Below are 22333 nucleotides of genomic sequence, written 5' to 3' on the forward strand. Positions count from 1 at the left end.
ATTGCCTTCCTATTTTATAAATTTCCTCTCTGCCTGATTAGGGCTCATGAGGCATAGAGTTTACTATCGATCATGCACTAGGAAGGCAAGGAAAACTAATTTTCACTGATTAATTTAGCAACTGAAACGTTTTACAGTTGTTGTGCATGATGCTGCTTGTAGACTCAAAAAGATAGAGCTATTACATGACAACTTATTTATGCATACTTTTGCGTGCACAAAACCTCTGAGATAACAAAATGCAATTTTTTCTCTTAGATCTGAAAATGCTGAATGTGAAAGGGGCATCTGAAAGGTATGTGTGTGCATATATAAATGCATAACAAAACTTACAGTTACGTATTTTCTTCAGTCATTTCAAAGCTTTCAAATGTATTTCTGCCTTGAGCTACATCTCACAGTCTCTCTTTTCTAGCTCTCTAGATGTCTCTTCAGCTCTTTGGTTAAAGAGCCATGGCTTGGCTGCTAGGCGACTCACCATCATGGATGCCTTAGCTCCTACAAGTGTCCTTCACAGTACAAAATACATCCCAGTTCTGGACAAGCATGTAGTTTCTAAAGTATTTGATAAGGTAAACCTCCTGTACTGTTTGAAAGCTAGAACAAAACTTGACAGTGTTTTCAAAAGTTTTTTAAAATTAATTTCTATGAATGTCATAATAACATTTTCTGGTATTGTGGATGTGCACTAAATGTGTCATGCATATCTGAATGTTTATTCATGCATCAGTAAGAAGATAAAACTGATAGTTAATAGTATGTCTTGCATACTTTACCCTTAAGTTCTTTCACAGTTACCAGCTGATGTCAGCGTGCAGCCGTTGAGTGTTTGGCAATTTCTTGAGCATTGCATCCTCCACTGATACTTATTGATTCACTGGAGGATGTCTGTTATTCCATAAAGTCATCTGGAAAAGGGTGCTGGTGCACATTTTGTGGATTTTTGCATTCTCAACTTTTACATGGGACTGCTAAGATATTTTGAAAAGTATTGTCATTCAGTAATTAAAATTAAATTTTGAGACCTATTGTAAGGTAATTGTAAATTTGTAGACAGTTGTAAGATTGTGTAAAATTTTGGGGGAATTTTGTATAATAAACTTTAAATTGCTATTCCACTTACAAGAGATCCATTTAATGGCAAATTGCTCTAATTTTTCTTGTGTGATGAATCCTGCAAAAGTCCAATGAATATGCTGCAGCTCATTTCAATTAATAAAAACTATTTCTTTAAACAATGCTCAAAGAAAAAGCTAAACCTTTTAAAAAATAATAAAGAAAAAGGGATTTGTAATAGAATGTGGTATAGAACTAAGTAAAAGATTTATAGCAAATGTACACAATTTTACATTTTAAAGTATTCATGCTTGTTTTTTAAATTTAGGAATGGGAATTTTTACTAAAGCATGCAGACTGTAGAAGAAAAAACAATTTCTCTCTTTGGTAAAACCAGTTCCTTTATTTTGGTAAAACCAAGTCAAAATCAAGTTCTGTAAGGATTTTTTTTAGTGTGATATTTTAAAAATATAATTAAAAGTTGTCTTTTTATGTGAGAACATTTTTAAAGGTTCATTTTAACATTTCAGATGTAAAATAGCCATTTTTCAAAAAAATTCAGACATTCGGTAGTTACAAAACTGTGCAGAACAATCTACTGTAAATGTCAAACAAAAGACATTGGGTATTTCACAAAACTCTTACATCTCCTTTGTGAGCAGTCACTTCTTTTTCCATCTTCTTCTGAATATACCTAAAATATCTTCTTTCTTCCATGTTTCTCAATGAACAGCCCTTTGAGTCCTTTATAGACAACCCTTGCAAAAAATAAAGCAGTGTAAAACAGAGACTTTCAAAGACAGTCTTTGAAAGTAGTCTAAACCATGATTCAGCAAGTACTGTGTACAAGTAGTTTTTAATAGCAATTCATAGGAACTCCTGGTAATCTAATTCGGGACTGAAGTTCAGTGTTATTGGAATTAACAGGTGCTGTACAAAATCCAAACAGTGATCAATGGGCTTTCTTTAGATTCGGGGGTGCAAAGGCAAAATAATAATTTTTGTAATTTCTTCATACCTACTAATCTCCATTAGTTGTAGTAAGACAGTTTCTCAGGCAGTGGAGAATTATTGTTTTATGTGTAAAGGAATGGATTTTTCTGGATCTGAAGCTGAGTATGGAAAAGAAAAAGAAGGTTGAGGGTTGCACACAAGGTGCAAGCAGTAGAATTTTGAGCTACAGAACCCACTTGACCTCAAGCTTCAAGCCAGCATATAAAGAAAAGAGGGTGAGACTAGACAGTGAGCTTCAAAGGGAGACTTTCAGGATCTTGATTATTCCAGAACTTCAGAAGATTCCATTGAAGATAATAAATGTATAGATAATTTTGCATTCTTCCTTCTGAGATCCTAGTTTTCTTGGTGTGGAATGCAGACATCCTCGTTTGCTTTTCAAGGGATAGTATAATTTTTATTTTTGGCCTTTGCTGGCAGTGATGATGGAATAAGTATGAACAGTTTTCTTATCTTGGAGATGCAGCAAGAAAAAGGTTTCCATGACAACTGTTCATTAAGAAAAGGCTGACCTGTTGTTTTCAGTTCTGTGCTATCTGTCAGTTTCACCTGAGTTATTTCAAAGAGGTTAATTTATTAAACTACCCATCCAAGTTCATATTCAGAAAAAAATATAATGGCTTGGGAGCTTGTCTAAATTATGTTATGTTAATTCTGGGGGAAACCTTCCCTGTAGAATCATGTAAATATATCTTACAGGCTGTGGCATCTAAGTACAGGTTTGCAAGTCATGAAGTTTTGACTCAGTGCTTTGCTCAAAAGAATTAGATTCAGCCAACAAAACCATCTTTCTTTGGTCTAAAATAAGAAATTTTTTACAGGATTATTGTGCTTTGGTTTTGTGTTTAAGATTTTGAAATTTGAGGTTTGAAATAAAGTCATTTTTAAACAAGTGAATTCTTTTAGTGTGAAAGTTAAAGTATTTAATTTATAAAGTGGAAAAACATTTTGGCAATTAAAAAATTTCTCTGTGATTTCTATGAGCTGAATCTGTCAAATTTCACTTGACTTTTTGAGCAGTTTTCATTGTTCTCAAATTATGCATAGTATTTCAAGTTTAGTATTTACTAAGAACACATTCCATTCTGGTTTTTGTCTTCAAAAGTATAATAATGTGTTTATGCTTGTCTGGTCCTTCTATTCTATACAAAGTACTTTATAAACTGTATTAAATATCCATGTTGCAAATTATGCTGTTTGGACTTGAAATTCCTCTCAGAATTTGTAAGGCTATGTAGACATGGTGAGACCCTGCTGAACTTCTCTTACCTTGGTTTGGGTAACATCAGAGACAACAATCATGGCATTACAGAACTTGAAGAGGGGTCATCACTTCCCTGCCTGTCAGCTTTCAAACTTCACCTGGAAATGACAAGTAGTCAGATATCACTGCTTAGAATTATGGGCAGAGATTTACCTCATCTGTCTCCAGCAAGATACTTTCACTGACATGTTCCCATTGTCTTAGCTTCTAAGTGATTTTAAGATTAATTTTGTATTAGGAGCTTTGATGTGGTCTGGCACTGATGTGACACAGATTTATTAATCAGAGACACTCTGTCCTTGGAAAGAGAGGGTGACATAAAGCCACACTACTGCTCCTAAAAAAATGATTTTTGTTACAATTTGGAATCCAGCTATGCTGAGATGATTCAAACACAAATAAAACGTTACTGAAAAATGTCCTCAATGAAATAATTCTCTTTATTGTTCTATTTTCTGATCGTTTGTCTTATTCCCCCAACAGGGGTCTTAGTGTAAATTGAATCTCATCCACGTTTTTCTCATCTGTATCCTAATCTCAGACAGGTACTTGGGGAAGATTCCCACTCAATCATATGTGTTGAAGACAGTTATGGGGGGAGTAACATTCTCTTTCCTCTCCGGTTCTTCCTTGGTTGTTTTTTTTTCTTTTTTTTTTGTTTATATTCAGCATCAAGACATTGATATGTAAAACAGCTTTTCATTTATGAACAACTAAATAATTAAGAGGCTGAGAGATGGTGGGACTTTGGACTGAGAGTTTGGAAGGCATCTTTCCTCCTCTTTAGTCATCCATTTCTAACATTTTCTCTGCCTTTTGAAGATCTACTTGCAGTTGTATTCATTTTTATTTTATAATGAAGTTGACTTTTGTAGGTGTTGTATTGGGAGATTTGAAAAATATTAAAGTTTCTGATTCTGATGAACCTGATTAGGCTCCTAAATTGTCAAGACAAGCTTTGGTGACCAATGTCCACCTTGTTCACTCTTTGGTGATCAGTGTGATGGTGAGAAATATCTCTCTCTAGCTTTTCTACTCTAATTCCTTGCAACAGAAAGTCATCCAGAAAAAAAGCATTAAATACGTTTAAATATCTACTCTCACACCTGTATGCTACAATTAGATGCTAGAAAGTATGAGAATGTTTTTAGGCAATAAAACCTGGAATATGGTCATACACTAGACATATTTGTTTCCTTCTGACTTACATTATTAGAGTGAGTTGTTTGACAGCACTGATTTAGTTAGAATTAGTAGTTAGGAATCTTAATTTGTAGCTTCTTCATAATAAGATTGTATAATTTTAGAAGAACTGGCTGGAAACTGTGTCTTAATTCTGACATGTGTGGTGCTTAGATTTTTCTTTCTGCAGCTTCCAGTATTCCTTCTGGCTGTTCTGAGCCTTGGCATTCAGTCATTCATAAATTTGTATGATAAATCATATCTGTGTCTTTTATTGTATGATAGATGTTACCATTGGCCCATGTTAGCAGTGACAAGAAGGGGATTGCACTAATTAATCCTTGGGCAATGAATCTTGATGCCTATAAAAAGAAGCTGGAACAAGCAATTAAATCCTATGAGAGGCAAGTCTACTCACCAGAAATTTATTATGGTTGCAGTCATGTTTCAATTTTTTTTCTCAGGTACTCAGTATTTCCTCACACATGCTTTCCTCAATACTGATAATTCTGCATGTTGACACATTTTAATCTACCATCAATGTGTAGGAGAAATTTTATTTTCTTAAAGAAAAATTAAAGCAGAATGTAAAAACAGATAATAGGCAAGGAGATAAATAACAACATGTTGCTGATATTATGCTTTTTCAGTAACAAAAGCAAAATTATTTTACTTTTTGGGAGCAAACCTGAAACCAGTCATCACTCAGGAGGAATTTGGCCATAAACATACAATGCTAGCCAGACATCTGATTAAAAATTAAGCTCCTGTATCAACAGGCTGACACTTAAATTAAGGACCTGCTTTTTGCTGCCAGCTCTCTATCACCCAACTATGCATGCAAGGATACACTGAGGCACCAATAAGAAACTGACAATTTAAATTTGGCGTGTTTTTTTTTTTTTTTTTGAGAGGCACGTGTATTGTACTTTTAAATTAAATTTTAGTAAAAGTACAACAGAGGTAAAGAGGGAAAAGGTATTAGATCTCTAAACTACTTCTTTCCATGATCCGACTTTGTGCATTTTTAAATTAAATAATGCCATTGACTACAGTGTAATTCAGTAATCATATGAGAGCTTTGACTAGAATTATTTTAATGAATATTTTTAGGCTGTATTCTAATAACATTTACAAATGTAATTATTTTATATTACCAAACCCCCCGTTGATGACAAGCGTTTAGTCCTTGTTTTTTGATTAATTCCACAGGGGATCTTTAAGTTTTGAGATTATTTTCCTTGGTAGCTATATGATCACACCAGTTTTTTCTAAAGCATGTTATAGCTTTCTTTTTCAATCCTATTATCCTATATAGATACTTTGTGATAAAATCAAGAATTTTGATTTGAAAATGCTCCTTGCTATGTCCAGTATTAATGGAGTTCAGTGAATAAAAGTCTCTTGTTTTCTTTGTTCTGTCACTGAGACAACACTGTTATCAGGCTGACGAAGAATTAATAGAAATTGATTTGTCACTCATTTTAACAGAAGGTTCGAGTGGTTTATTTGTGATGGTGAATTCTGAAAAAAATTCAAGTTTTTCATTGCTGTGACATACCGTTGAATATTTTACATTTACTGACTTTGATTTTAAGGGAAAGAAAATAGTTTTCTGGTTAAACTCTTACAGCATTGCCACAGTCTCCCTAAGACTTCGGTGATAAGGATTACTGTTTACTTCTGTTTACCAACAGATATCAATGAATCCGTGTATTTACAATAGTAGGATTGAGTTCCTACTTCCATGGAAAGGAGATACAGAAGACAAATCTACCTGAAGATCCATATAATTGGCAGTAGAATAAAAGAGATCTCTCTGCTTTTTCTCTACCTGTGAAACAGCAAGCCAGCCAATTTTTTTTAATCTAGATATCACAGCCCTTTTCTAGTAACTGAACTTCCAAAAGCTGTAGTTCAGCTTTGTAAATAGTGGTTGATCACAAATTTATTCTGACATGTAGATGAAACAACACATCAGGACATCCAGGTTTCAAGCACAGAAGCAAACATGCCAGTATTTCCCCCATATGCAGATTGAGTTTAGCATCAGATTTAGAGGGAGAAAAGTGGCAAGGGCATAATTTTTGTGGTCTGACAAAGAGAATATACAGTATTAAAGGAGAAAAACACTGAAAGCTTTATAATGTGTATGATTTTGTATAGCCAGAAGCTTTTATAACCAACTTAGTTATGGGTGTGCAGATTTAGAAGGCTGAAATAGGCATTGGAACATGCTGAGACTGTATATTGATAATGAACTAAGTAGTTTGTGTTCTAAAAAAGCTGGGACATAGTTTCTGGTAGATAAAATGAATCATCAGGAATTTCATATTCAGAATCTGTTGTTAATGTGCTTTTTTTTTGTGCATGCACCAGTAAATCTGGCAAGATGACTTGTAGTCAATCAGGTGTTCTCATATCCAAAAGAAATTTAGATTTTTTTTTTCTAGAATTACAGTAATTAGGACCATCAGTAAAGGTTTATTTCTATAGGTGAAATGAAGTAATTGAGTGATGGCTTGTTTGGGACGTTAATAGATGATCTTATAAGAGTTTAAAATTTCTGTGTTAAAAACCAAAAGCAGAAAGTTTAGTGGAGCTTTTCAAAAATCTCAGAATGCATTGCTTTGGGATAATCACTTCTGTTTTCCTGTCAGTAGTTTTTCTTCATAGCCAGAGTTTAATGGATTAGTAACCTGAATGGCACAACTGAGGGGTAATCTTAGCAGGAAAAAAAAATTAGAAATTAGCATTAGTACATTCAGACTACATTTTCTGAAAATGTTTAATTGGAGGAACTGTGCAGCTTAACTGGCATTTAATCAGTTTTGTTATTTGATTTAACTTCAGCTGGTGCTGAAGACAACCATCCGTAGAAAATCCTGGCAGGAAGCAGCAGTGATTGCCATTAAACATTCTCTGACCCTGAAATAGTCATGCTGTTATATGATGGAAGATACTGCTTTCCCATCTTCTTTTGCAGTTGATAATTTCATAGCTGAATGATAAGGATACAATTTGATGATACAGTGTGCTTGGAATACAAATCAGTGCAGATATCTTAGGAAAGTGTATTTATTTGCTAGTTTTGAGATGATCAGCTGCACAAGGAACTGCATTCCCTCAAAAACTGCTTTCCTTTCTTTAACAGGCGCCTGAGCCTAGTTATTTGGAGAGCGCTATCTCAGGAGGAAAGAGACAAGTAAGCTATCACTTTTGGTTTTCTAATGTACCTCTGAAGGTCATAAATATTTGATAGTTTTTTATCTATATTTCTATAACCAGCCAGTTTAATTTTGAAATATTTCATAAATATATCTTGTTTTCAAAAATGTGTATGTGATATGGTGTAATATTAAATTCTGGACCTCCTTTTTGGTGTTGATTATTTTTAAAGGAAAGGACTTGCATTCCATTTGAATGCTGCTTCTCTATCCTTAATCAGTGTCAAGTGCAGGGCCTTGGGAGGGCAGCATGTCATTGCTTTGAACATCAAAGTAAATCTTCTCTCATTCCATAAGAAGCTCTCTAGTGGCTGGTTTGTCAAGGTGTAATAAGCACCTTAAAAGCATGCGCTGGAACTGTAAATCACTCTGGAAGTTTGTACTATGTTAGCCTATTTTTTGTATTGATTTAGAAAAGTAATTGCTGTATAAATATCAGTGAAGTTAGCATCTGTTAGTGCCAGAGAATAAAGCGAAGATCAATTAATGAAAACTGATTGTGCCTGAAATAGATCTTCACAGAAAAATGGGAGTGAAAACTAGAATGCTTTTAAGAAGACATAAGCTAATGAGTAAAAAACCTACAGTTCTATCATTACTAATGAGAACTAAAACCTCATTCTGGTGCAGAGAGGAAATGAAGACTGTTAAACAAAACAGCATGTAATGAAAAAAAGGGAAATAATTGTCTCTTGATAGAAAATGAGTTGAAAAATATAGAAATTTGACAGGGTGTCATCCAAAATTTTTAATTATTGATAACATATGGCAAATTACGCATGTAATGAAAAAAAGTCATAGCAATTGCACAGTCTATTGCGAGAGGAGCATATAAATCATTAGTATTGTGCATAAATATTAAAATATTTTATTTATTTTGCAGAAATTATGGCTCAGCCACTTGAACGTCTCTGCAGCTCTCTTTCTATAGGCATGATTGTTTGACCAAACACAGCAGTAGCTGGATGAAATGCAAGAACTTGTAGCATGCAGAAGATAAATTGGGCAAATCTGATTCTTTATTCTGTCTTCACAATTTGTGACTCTATCTGTAGAGCACTGATGTAAAGGAAACTTTTTCCTATTTGTGATTATTAATTTCTTTAAAAATATTTTTTTTCAAGATTTAAAGAGAATGGGCCAGTCCAATATATACAGCATAAAGAAACTTTGCTGGAGGCTTTAGAGAATTTGGGATGGCCAGTTTCCTATGAAGACGTAAAATTGTTAGAAGATGAGATATTGACAGCATTAACATATATACAACAAGCCTCTGATCTTCAAGAAGCTGTCAAAAAGGAAATTGAGAAAAGCTCAGAGTCACACATAAGCAATAATAAAAAGGTAATACATGGTTAGATATTAGATATTTCCCTTCACTATGTACCTCTGGAATGTTTTTTTTCTATGATCATAGATGATAAAGTTGAATTGTAGCATGATGCTAAATAAAATGCACATAGGAAAAAAAGGTAGTTAAGAAGAGAGCAAGCTTTCAATTACTTTTTTTATATATTGGGGAAGTAGAAGTTCTGAAGTTTCAGAGACAGCCACAGAAACTGAGCCTCTTAGAAATAAATCACAGCAAATGATCTTTATCTCTGCTGTAATGATAGCAGGAAAGAGAAATAACAGATATATTAAAGGCAATTTAGATACAAGATTTGTGGTTGGGTTAATATCTGATAAACAGGACTAAAAGATATTCTAATAACAGAGGAATTCACTGTTATCTTCCGTGGTACATTTCTTGGAAAAGAAAATATAGAGAGAAGAGGTGGGATTCAACTTCATTTTTGTACCCTAAAATTTAACTGTCTCTAAAATATGGGTATATGTGAACTGGTGGGCAATATCACAGCATTGTGAACTGAGTCAGTGGCATCTGGAACTCATTCTGAACGGGACACCCACTTTTGGCTAGGCAGAGAGGCTTTTTTCTCTCTCCATTTCATTAATACATTAATCTGGCATTAATAATACATTAGTCTAGCTACTCTGAAACTACGACTGAAAATAGTGGTTTTGTATATATGTGTGTGTTTTCTGTAGTTTTTGAGTTTTTTAATTCCATTAAGACTGCAAAAATTTGAAAACATTTTAATGTCTTTATAAAACAGATGATCTTGATTTATTTTGAAAATATTACACTGCTGTTAGAGCTATTTTGATTACTGATTTACCTATACCATATAATGTCCCAATACAAGAGCAGCAGAAACATGTTTATGCTTCATTTGTTGAGTGTAATTTTACTGTTGCTTTGGAACAACCAGTGTGTGCTCTCAGACATGATGTGATTAACATTGTGCAATCACTTATCCTGAGTCAACCTGCTTTAGGAGTCTAATCAGAGCAGCATCTTCAGTAATTGCTAATCTGCAACTGAAAGGCTTCAAGAGTGAAGGGCAGAAATGCAGATGTAATTAGAATTCTGTATATATAGCATAAAAATAATGAGAAAAAAAAACCCAGGAAAAATTGGAAGGCTTTAAAAAGTTTTGTTGAAGGTTTTGCCAACTGTGATGTCTGCCCACAAAATGGGTATAGAAAAATAAACTGCCAACTGAAATACATTACAGCTAGGAAATAGCTGATATGGCATTGAATGAAAATTGTCATTGTGACATCATAGAAAAATCACAATTATCCTGAAATTACTCAATAAAGCAGACTGTGAAATTTCCTGATGATTTTTTCACTAAATTTTAAATAAAACACCTTAGTTTTCAGCTCTTTCTTTTTAGGCTCTTTCATGAAAATGGGCTAGGTCCATGCAGAATAGGCTTGTTCCCACTGGCACCCAGGGAAGAGTGGTGGCTGCTTGACTCTGGAGGTGTCAGGATTATGAGAACCCAAAGTTTGAGCCAAGATACATGGAGATCTGTGGGTATTCTTCATGTCTATTCTCACTTATAGTATGAAAGTGCAAAGACTATTCTTTTTGAAAGGGAATTAAAAAATGTAGCAGCTGCTGGAATAAGTAAATTAAGTCTCCTTCACCCATTGTGGTTTAATGCACTGCTTTCAACAGAAGCAGAGCAAAACACAGTAAAAATCCCTGAGAATCAGATGGGGCTCTTTTATAATAAAAATACCGAAAGCCAGAAATGGCCACTCCAACAGTGTCCATTCCTGCTGAACATCTAAAAGCTGTGTGAGAGAAAAGAAAGATGGATTTGAATTTAGACGGTGTTTCTGAGCCACCTGAATTCTGCACGACTCGGAATCCTCATTGTGGATGCTTGTGTCATCTTTAGTGTTTGGATTAATGTGGAGTGCTGGAAGTTGCCCAAGTTATTAGTCAAGCAATACAAATTAGTTGATAATAAATATTCAGCAGCAGCTGTCCTTTTGGAGCCTGAGGAATTAAGTAGATGCATTACCCAAATACTTTTTTGTGTCTGTGGAACTGTAGGTCTGCTCTCAAATCAGCCTTTGTTGCGTTATACTTCAAGCAGTCAGTTAAGCACTGTGAAGAGCCTCTGGCTTAGTCTGAGTTTGAAAACCCAAACTGTTGATATAATTAATATTCTGTAGGGGTAAAGAATAAGCTAGAAAAATCACATGTATCTCTAATTTAAAATACCTCCTTGCCTCCTCTGTGTGATTTGCTTATTTTTAGGACTTTTTTTCTAGGGTTGTTTGTGATTTCTGAGGGGGAGTTTGAAAAAAAATATATTGTAATAATTATAGTGAAACTGAGAACAAACAATTTAGTCAAAGTTATCAATGTCTTTTCCATCATTATTGACTACTAGTGAAAATCAAATATCAAATCAAATACATTTTTTTAGAAAAAAATGTCATCAGAAAAGGAAGCAAGTCATACACATCCTAGCAAGCAGGGGTTTTATTAAGTCTGTGAGTTATGGTCATTTTTCAGAACAATGTGTAGATCTGTGGAAAAGTTTGAGACTTCAAGTTGCATATTTTTTTGATTCAGAAAAACCATGTAAGAGATGGATGCCTCCAAATTGTTCACGAGGTAGGCTAATAAATATTTTTAAAAAATAATGGGGAAACGGATTTATTTAATGATGAAAATAAATGCCACAATTTTCATTTAGTGATGAAACTGATTTATTATATGCAAGTTTTGCACTTGATTGTAATTTATACTTGGGAACAGTATTGTGAGCAGAATGGCAAAAATAATTAGTGCATGAAGAACCCCAAATAGTGGGGCAGAATAATGGACAGTGGCAGGTCTGGAAGATGTGGTATAATATTTTTGCTAAAGTGGAATATTTTAAAGTGGCTGAAAATGTCAATTGAATTTTGAATTTATAGTAAATAAACTTTTTCCCCCCAGACATTTGAAGATTTGTTTGAACATTTTTTGATTTCATATTTGATTTTCAATGATTCATCCCATACAGTGAGGTACTGTTAATGCAAATCAGATTACTGTGAAAACTCTCCTGTCTGGACAAAAGAATGTGTAGAGCAAATTTTCTTATTCTGAAAAAAGAGCTGATTTCCCTTACCTCATCCTTTAATATGAATTGTGCAACTTTGTGATATTTTTTGTAGAAAAATGGTAGCCAGAACCCATGAAAATATAGGTATTGTTATGACCATACAGAAGTGGATTTTATAGCGAAAACACTTATATAAGTACCTCCTGTACTTAGAACTGTTCTGAAAGTTTAACATATTTCCAGTTCCCTGTGAATTCTGTACAGATCTTGTGGCATTACACTGCCTCAGGTTTTAAATAATTCCAAAGAATAGATTAAGACCGTATTAGCTGTTGTAAAGAAATGATTGTGTCAAATTACAGAGACTTGAAGAAGAAAGTGGAAAGCTGAAGTCTAAGACAAGACAAAAATGTCAAATATTTGTGACTCACAAAAGCCAGAAGGTAATTGCAAGATCAGACGTCACAGGATTTTATTATCCAGGTATACATTTTTGTCCACATCTTCAATATTATTTAGTGTTCCTTAATACTGATGGTCATAATTAACTACGTCTTTCTTAATGACATTTACTATGACGTGCATATTAATGAAAAATGAATATATATTTTGTATGTGCACATATATATACATTTATACTAAGACATTTATTTTGTGAAGTTGGAGAGCAATTATATGTTTTTCTATGAAGAGTATGGAAGGAAATCATAAGCCAAGCTTTTGCACGTCTCCAAAAAGATCACTAAATGCTGATGCGTTTTTGGTTGAATTTTAAGCCAGAGTGGTTAGTAGGTAAAACTCAGTTCTGTTATTTCACACAGAGAATATTAAAATATTCTCTGTGTGTATGCATTTATCTTTGTGTTACCTTTACTTGTTTGGTTGGGTTTTTTTTTTTTTCAATTACATATTTTTAACTGTGGTAGCAGATTCATTATGTTACCTGTCAGTTTTATTATGTTAACCTGATCAGCTTACAAATTTCAGACCTGTGCTTGAAAAAGTCTTCATTTTCTTTTTATAGCACTATTAAGGCTGATTAGTAAGGCAGGGGTTTTAGGTACAAATGTCTCCAATGCCCTAGCACAGCTTACAGCAGCTAAATGAAAATGAAAAATGTATAGTATAGACATGGTTGACCTCTTGATTTGTGACAGCCTATAGGATTTTTTTACAAAATAATTACCACAAGGGATGAAAGAAAAATAATTTGAATATTTTATTCTGTTGTTTTTCAGGAACTGTGATAAAGAATATTAGTTCTGCCTGTGCACTTATTGACTTCAGCAATGGGGAGAGCTGTGATGTCCCTGTCAAGTTCATTATACCTGTGGGAGGTGCTATGCCATGCCCACATCTGCAGGTGAAAAACTGTATTTTTTCATGATTGCAAATATGCATTTTATATTTAAAAATATGAAATTCATTTTATAACTAGGTAATAAATTATAGATTTTTAAAGTCTTTTAAATACATTAAATTAAAGAAGAGATTTTCATTATAGTAATATCATGCTATTTTCAACATGAAGTTTTTAATTTGTTTGAAGCTTGTTTTCATTGTAATTCTATTCATTTGTTTATTAAAATTATTTGTTCTAAATCTATATTGTTCTCTTTATAAAACATGAGTATTTCCCCAGCCATAGAAGAAAGCTGAGCTATTTATTAGTAGAGTTATGGTTTCCTATCACATAGATTATAAATGTAAGAGAACCGTTTATACTTAGTGTGATTTACGGCAGGTTTTAACCATTTCGTTTCCACAGCATGTTTTAAATCCAGCAAATAACCATATACTAAGGCAAAAAACAGTAATAAAAAATTGTAATCCGTCTTCCATTTCTGGTTTTCTTTACAAATTACTAGATGTAATCACAGCTGGGGTTTTTTGGTGATTCTTATTTTACACACCAGAATGGTGATGGTTGCAATTTTGGATAAATCAGTTACATCTGGAATTATCTAAAATTTCCAAGGCTGGTTTAAAAGCTGGTTGAAAGCCTTAAAATTTGCATAGAATCCAAGGGATTTGTAAGAGTTTCCTCATTCAGTTCAGCTTGCTAGCTAAGCCCAGGTACATTTAGTAGAGGTCTGTCCTTTATTTTTGTTTTGTGTTTGGTTCCCGATTCAGTGGAAATTGCATGATCAGAACATGCAAGGACCAAGTTCTTCTTTTCTTTCGATGTCCATATTAAATCATAGGAACATGATAGAATGATGACTCCTGTAAAAATACCTTAGTAGTTATGTCTTGTAAACCTCACAAGCTACATGCTTCTTGCACTGATGCGTTCCTGGTGCGCAGGTTGGAGATTATGTGTTTGCCAGAACTGGGACACGGGCAGAAAATGAGTGTTATATACCTGCCATTGTCATAGCAACACCACAGAGGGTGGAGACAGGTGACAAATTCTACACAGTGCTGCTGTTCAACAACAGGGAGGTAAGTAAACCTACAAGATGATACCAGTCTGGCTGTTTTTAAGAGGCAGATAGAATTTTCCAGGCTAACGAGCTCCCTGTCCCAATCTTAGTCTCCAGCTAACCAGAATAAATCACATTTCAGAGTGCAATAGACAGCTCATGTAATAAACTTGAATAAAGAATTTCTGTTGGATAATTTATTCTTAAATCATACTCTACTCTTTCTTATTTGATACATTTGGTGGCTTTCACAAGTTCCTTGGTTCTAAAATAAGAACCATAGGGAGTTTTAACACAGTTGGTATAGTTGTAATGAATTCCATTATGTTTGTTTGATTTGTTTTATGCTTGTAAGCCATTATGATAATTTCACTGCATTTTTCACAGCATGCATTAAATAAAATTTACTTTGTACATGAAACTTTTATATTAATTTTATATTAATTATCTTTATTAGAGGCTGATTACATTTACATTTAAACAGTTGATTTTTTATGCATATGTATCTTCATTGCTTTTGAGATTTGGGTTTAAATTAGATGAATATTGATTGTGTTCTTGCAGGAACACTGTATAAGAAGCGAGCTCATTAAAATCAGCCAAACCAAGTATGCCTATTCCTGTCAGTACATAAGAATGGTGCAGACAGCGGATTATGAGAAGTGAGTATATTTCAACCTAAAAACACCAAATCTTTCAAATTCAAATCCTAAATGTTGCACTTTGAGTTCAGCTGTGCTTCCAGGTTTCCATTCATAGTACTCTAACTACAACTGTTGTGAACTGACTTACCCTACACATGCAACTAAGTTTATGTGAGAATTTACTGCCTTATTTTCATTCTGGAAATACTGGTGGGATCTGATGGTTTGAAGCTTAGTCCCAGAAAGTGGTTAAGGGGATTGCTGAAAGGTGAGGTGGAGTTTCTATTTGTTGGAGACCTTACTTTCCTTTTAAAATACTTACTGTTATGTAAAGCTGCACATTAAATTGCAATTTCTTTCTGAGATCCTTGTTCATCTTCTGGAGAATAATGGAGAGAGAGTGTGTAAGATGAGTATGAGCCCCTATTTAGGTTCTGCAGAATTAATGTGCAGCAAGATATGAAGTGTGCACTGAAAATGCAGTTGGTTCCAAGTGTTTATGGATTACATTTTCATCTTGTATTAAGTTCTAGTTTAATCCAATTGAAATTTTGACAGCCTTCAGAGCACTAGCAACCCTCAGACAACCTTCAGATGGACAATAAAATCAGAACAATCATCTAGGGATATTTCCCCAGAGTACATTCCCAGCCTACAATTTTTTTGAATTTTAAAATTATCTGAAGCAGAATTGGAGTCTCTGTATTAAACCGCCTTGATTTTCTTCCATGAATTTGTGCAGTTACTTATTTTGAAACCATGTAGAACTTCATCATCCGTAGCTTCTTCCCGAGGGAGTCACAGTTTCACATTTTGTGTGAGAAAACATGATTTGGTTTTGAGTCTTCCATTTGCCTTGACATCTACAAGAGGAAGGATTTCCTCTCCCATATAGTATGAGCACTGCTGCAAAAGAATCGCAGAATCTCCATCATGGGAAGTTTATTTCCAAGAGGAAACATGAACAGTGAAACTCACAGAATTAGCTTGGTTAGAAAAAGACCTTTGAAATTGAGTCCAACCTATCACCCAGCACCACCTTGTCAACAAGAGCATGGCACTGAGTGCCACATCCAGTCTTTTCTTAGACACCTCCAGGGACGGTGACTCCACCACCTCCCTGGGCAGCCATTCCAATGCCCAATCACTCTTTCTGTGAAGAACTTCTCCCTAATGTCCTGCCTAAACCTCCTGGAGCAGCTTGAGGCTGTGTCCTCTTGCCCTGTCACTGGTTACCTGGGAGAAGAGACTGACCCCCACCTGGCTGCACCTTTCTTTCTGGGAGTTGTAGAGAGAAATAAACTCCACCATTAAAGGCAATTTTATGTTACAGAATCACAGGAGGGGTCAGATTGGAAGGGACCACAGTGGGTCATCTGGTCCAACCTCCCTGCTCAAACAGAGTCATCCCAAATTACATGGCACAGGATTGCATCCAAATGGTTGAGTATGTCCAGTGAGGAGACTGCACACTCCAGTGCTTGGTCACCCACAGACGTTCTTAATTTTCATTCAAATGTTCTAATATGATTACAATCATTAAAGATTTAATGAAAAATTATGGGTGAGGATACCAGTTGTAGGCTGATCTATGGATTCACTGAGAATGATGGAGTGAAAAGCAACTGAGATTCAAGTCCTGTGACTCCCACATATTTTCCAGTAGTGATCCTAGTACAGTTTGAAACTCAACCTTCCACCAGCTTGCAACCACAGCACGCAAACAAATGAATGCCCTCTCTTTACTGAGCAGAATTCCACATCTGGGAATATATCAATGCCTTTTCCCAGGCCACATCATTGATACAACAGTATCTCACAAAAAAACAAACCTGAAGACCATGGTTTCCTTCTCAATGCAAACAACCAGTTGAAATGAGGCAGGTATATAACTGGTCTGAGTTCCAGCAAAATCAGCAGAAGTCTTTCCCTTCCACTGAGTTGGATTGTATTCTGAAGTACCATATCAAGGAAAGATGTGATTAAATGCACAAGCAATAAGAACAGTGTCCATTCTATGTGCTTTGTTTCATGAATGAATGCTTTGGTACAAACATTCACTCTCCAAAGAAAATTTATTATCAAGCTGACTTGCCATTTTTATGTACAAATGAGGAAAAAATTGAATTTTGCATTGGCAAATAGAGGAATTCTTTGGAGAATTAACTGAAATAAATGCACTAAATGGAGTTTCCATTAGAACCCCTACCTTTTATGAGGGCATGGAAGCATGCTTTCCAATGAAGCTTGTTATTTATTATAGTCCTAAAATAAATCCCTACGTGATGTCATCATATTGTAAAAGTTCATACTGTTGTCTCCTTATCACAAAAGTTTCATACCTTATTGGTGTTTTCTCACAGGCAGCTCTTCAGAGCACTGACTCTTTCTTCCTCAACAAGAAGCCAACTGACGCCAATTCTTTCTCACCGAGCCAACCCACTCTTTTATAGCACTCTTCTTCTCCTCATTGGTCACAGCTGTGGCCTGCTAAAGTCAGGCCTGTTCCTAATCTTTGGTAATTGGCCCAGCTGTAACTCCTTAGGGGTGAGATTACTTTCTGCACTATCTTTATTTTCTTATATTCTATCCCCCCCACACCTACCTCCTATGTCCTACCTAGATGGGGATACTGCAGCATATTGCTCATGAATGTGCACAGATCTAATGAGAAATTGCTGACATTGTTGATAGGAAAAATGCAAAAGCATAATTTAATTGGAAAGTAATCTAAAAGTTTAAATGCAGTATTATATTAGAACCTCAAAAAGAGACAAACTGTTTGTTGTAAATACTGGAATAGTAAGGGGAAAAAAAATTGAAAGGAACTTCCCAGGTTCCCATGTTGACAGGAATTCCTCGGTGCTCACAGATGTATTACAATGGCTTGGCTAACTTCAGCTCTGAGTTCTTTGGGATTGTCTTTCAATGTTTTTGTGGTGTGTATTTGGGGTTATGCTTGACTAATCTTTACAGGTACTAGTATAGCCCTTATGGTTTTAGTAATTTTCATGAGACATTAGCATCTGTTTGGGGCGTTTTCCTGCCATCACTATGGAAAGAAAAAATTATGGCAGAACAAGCACTCTGCAAATGTAGCCAACAAGTTCCATAAGCAAAGTTCAACACTGTGTGATCTGGACCCACACAGCAAAAGGGTCCTTTTTGCCCACATCCTTTCTGGAGTCATAAAAGGCAGATAAGGTTAAGGGCCAGAGCCCTGTTTTAGGCTATCCTTCACTTATTCTATAAGTAAAAGGGAGACTGAATTGTAGGACATTTATAGCCCTGTCAAATGGTCAAGAGTGTTATAAGTCCTTCTCTTGTCAATACAGTATGAGATGTGGAAAAAGGTGAAATCTATGTCTTGTAAAAGAGGCTTTATGAGATATATGCTTTTAGCTTAGTGGATTTTCTTTTTTGGTTTTCCAGCCTGGATGGTGAGACTACAAAGCCCTGCCCTCGCCCACCTGTGGACGATGAAGGAGAAGAAAAAGCAAGGAAAAGTATAGTGAAAGAAAAGAGGAGAAAAAAGAAAAAGAAGAGGACAACAGTAGACAAAAGGCATCCCAGGGAGATGATGTCAGACTTGGATAATCTTTTGTCTTCAGAAGTGAAGTAAAACAGCGAGGAAGAAATTCACTGTCTAGCAATAAGGAAGAATTTAGATGTAAAGATGTGGCTCTGGAAAAGTATAAGGAACTAAGCAATTGTGATGGGCCTTTAGCTATTCCCCACACAAGCAACGGGTTTCTGCATTTCTGGGTGTTAGCCAAGTGAGCTTTCCTGTGTCCTATATGATAAAATTCTTTCACCTCCTTTAGAAACTGTTCTTGACACTTTCTCAGCATGTGTTTTCACAGCAGCAGCAAGAAATGAATTAAGTATGTTCCAGCATATGCCACCTTAATCTCCCTAACAGTTGTAGTAGCAGTGAGGATGCAGTAACACCAAACCTTAATACCTGCTTGTAAGCAGAGTATTTATTCCAGTCCCTCTACTGTTTGTTCTTTGTTAGAGTAAAGCTATGTCTGTATTGTGGGTATTAAATTATTGCATCTGTAGCTCAATGCTTCAGAGGTTAAATTGCTTTTGTTTTATGAGCTGGCTCAGTTAAAGCTGACAGCAGTACCTGTACTCCCTGTCACTCTGGAGCAGGGACTGGGCTGGTGTAGGCCTGCCATTACATGTCTGCCAGCTCTTCATTTTCAAGATCCTACTGTCAGTGGAAAGATAACAGGGTTTTTATCCATACTTGCTAGGTGTACCTCCTTGTACCATTTAAAATATGTTTTCAACAGCCTTATTATTTATTTACTTTCAGAAGTGATGGGTTATAAATTCACTCAAACATCATGTTTTCAATCAACTTGATTTGGCTCATCTAAATATTCCTTCTGTGTTTGCTCTCATCCTTTAAAGATCGCCTGCAAATCCCATATACATTGCTTATACTGGGTCTTATGGTGCCCATTATACAATGGGCATTTTAAGAGTGGCCTGATCAGAATTATATGAGAGGAGAGGTGTTGGGCTTGTCCAGTGAGAAACCACAGTTTCCAAAGGTGGGGCTACGTTGTTGGAAATGCTCAGTTATCCCAGACACTTTCCTCTTGGACATTTTGAGATGCAGATGCTGAGGAAATGGGAAATAATCCTGATGTGATCAGCAAGTCCTGTAACTGATTCCCTGCAGCTTGGAGGAAAGATTACACAAGAGCAGTGGTTATCTATGCATTTTAATCCTGCCTAGATTTAGCAAATAATCTCATAGTATTCTAACAGGGCTTCAATGTCATATGAAGGTTGAACATGCTGAAGAGGATACCTTGTTCTCTTCTTGTGATACCATAAATATTGAATATGGGGGGTTTTTTTCTAAATTTTTTTTCATTTACATATCCTGTGTTTTTTCAGAAAGGGAAAAGTCAGAGCTGATAAAGATGTTAAGTAACACTATATGGTCATCCTCACATGGTTTCATTAGATACTTCTTTATCCAGCCTCTCTATGTGACTGTGTATTTATCCTCTTTGGGTGTAGATAGTTGCCCCAATTTCATTCCATGCAAACGTTTCACAGCATTCTGTGTAAGTTGTATAATTTTGTAAGTTATATCAAATTGTGCTACCTGACCTCTGACATCTTTTTGAACTGTGTTAATGCTGGATTTAATTTTAAAGATAAAGAGAATAAAGAAAAAAAATTTGCCTAGCATTTTTTTTTCCCTTCTGCTCAACTTCCAATCAAGTATGAACTATTAGTTTACACTTACTGCTTGGCAGTTCAATATGTGTTGAGCACCAGTGAGATTCCCCTGTGCAGGTTAACACTTTTCCTTAGAAGTTGTCATATTTGATTACGTTGATGTGGATAGGTGTTAAATAACATGGATGAGGAGTTGGAAAGCCCTGCCATTCTAATGAATTATTCAGTTAGTCTCTGTGCACCAGGTATTAAAAAGATCAGGTATCTAACAATGTACTTTGCCTTCATGGAGTTATTGTAGTGCTGAAATAAGGCTCGATATTCAAGAGGAGCCTAAACTGCACAAGTGAGGTAAAACACCCTGTTTTCCTCTTCAGACCCCTGTATCACTCTGAAGTTTCAAATGTTGCCTTTCATATGCTGGACACACCAATGTTCATCAGAGTGATCCCTTTTCGGGTTTTCCTAGTAGTTGCCTTCATGACTTCATTTTTTCTGGACTATTTATATCAAAGGCAGATTTTTTCCAAGTCAGCATCTCAGAGAAATGTTTTGAATAGCTGTGATAATAACAATTTTTGTAGTTAAATATCTTTTAGAGGATCAAGGTTATGGTTTGATGTTTTTTTAGGTTTCTAAAAGCAGTCTGTTAAATCGGTTTTTTTTCTGAAAGATGTATATTCCTCCCATGTATTCTTTTCCTTTTAATATCAAATACCTAAATAATTTGGATATATTTTAACTTCTGAAAAAGCTCAATAGTCCTGATCTGTTTGACTGAAGTAAAAGCATTTTCTTTATATTTAAATAAACGTTTTTGCTATGTATGTATGTGTCTAATGCATTAAAAACATTTATGCCATTAGTGTTTCTTGCATTTCCTTTGCAAAGGTTTGTCTTGTCACTTTTTATGTCCAGATACATACACACACAAATACATATATTTAGTAATCTGACTGGGCTATTTTTTGTAAATATTTGATGTGTTAATCAACACTCTGCCTATGTTTCTGCTGCCTTCATGTGTACATTCATCTGTTACATAAGAAAGTAAGTTCTCCTGAACTTGAATGAGCATTGCCAGATACCAAGATGGATTTTTGTGCTCCCCAAGTTAATGTGGATTCAGCTACATGGCTCTTATATAGGTGGTTGATGAAACCTTGTATTCCCATATATTTCCACAGACCAGTGGGCCCTATATGAATTAAGGGAATTTGGACTGTTTGTGGTTTGGTTTATGCTCAGCTAAAATATTTCTGATTCTTAAGAGGAATCAACAGCCCATCCCTGTTGGTCCCACTTGCAGAAATAGCATAAACAGAAGTGAATAAAGATTAAGTAATTGTGTTAGTTATTTAGCATATATTAGCTTCTATTGTCTTGTAGTGAATTCTGCCTTATTTCTTCCAGAACTACTATATTTGAAACATTATTATTTTGATGTGTATGTTTGCCACTCTTACTGTGTTAGTTAGGTTTTTGTGTTTATAAGAGAGCAAATGAAAGCCTGGCAAATTCCTGCTGACTGTTGGCTAATGATTATTTATCTTGGTAACTCAAATAATTCTATTTGATGTAGCAAGACCATTGATATTTAACTCTGTTCTTGGTTATTGCAATAATTGTTTTTATAGGTGCAATAAAATAATGTTATCTCTTTCTGTAGAAAAGTTCTTCTATCTGTCTTTCTGGTTGTCTCTGTTCTGTAATGGCTAAAATCAATGTTCATTCCACATAACTTCCTTGTCAATTTTCTAAAATGTGTATCTAGTAAAAAAAACAGAACCAGAAAAAAATTGGTGTGAAATACACATATGGTACATAGTACTACACTGCATTGCCTGATGCATTAGCAAATAATAGCTATCAGAGCCAAAATCTCTTT

The 22333-nt window shown here is 35.1% G+C and overlaps 1 protein-coding gene and 1 long non-coding RNA gene across 2 annotated transcripts in view; one reads left to right on the forward strand and one right to left on the reverse strand.

Moving 5' to 3' along the window:
* VWA3B (von Willebrand factor A domain containing 3B) overlaps positions 1-21272 on the forward strand; it is a 60924-nt gene extending 39652 nt beyond the window's left edge. The window contains 11 exon segments of the mRNA XM_064408139.1: positions 259-295; positions 416-572; positions 4802-4920; positions 7671-7721; positions 8868-9087; positions 12530-12650; positions 13406-13530; positions 14475-14612; positions 15158-15255; positions 18670-18836; positions 18839-21272. Of these exon segments, the coding sequence (XP_064264209.1) occupies positions 259-295; positions 416-572; positions 4802-4920; positions 7671-7721; positions 8868-9087; positions 12530-12650; positions 13406-13530; positions 14475-14612; positions 15158-15255; positions 18670-18836; positions 18839-19017 (1412 nt within the window). The 3' untranslated portion in view covers positions 19018-21272.
* Positions 14950-18415, reverse strand: LOC135293683 (uncharacterized). Its single transcript, XR_010355799.1, has 2 exons — positions 17580-18415; positions 14950-16143 (listed from the first exon to the last, which is right to left on the reverse strand). It is a non-coding gene; the product is annotated as an uncharacterized LOC135293683 (long non-coding RNA).
* Positions 21273-22333: the final 1061 nt, after the last annotated feature.

This window comes from Passer domesticus, chromosome 2 (genome assembly GCF_036417665.1).
Source record: "Passer domesticus isolate bPasDom1 chromosome 2, bPasDom1.hap1, whole genome shotgun sequence".
Lineage (NCBI taxonomy): Eukaryota > Metazoa > Chordata > Aves > Passeriformes > Passeridae > Passer > Passer domesticus.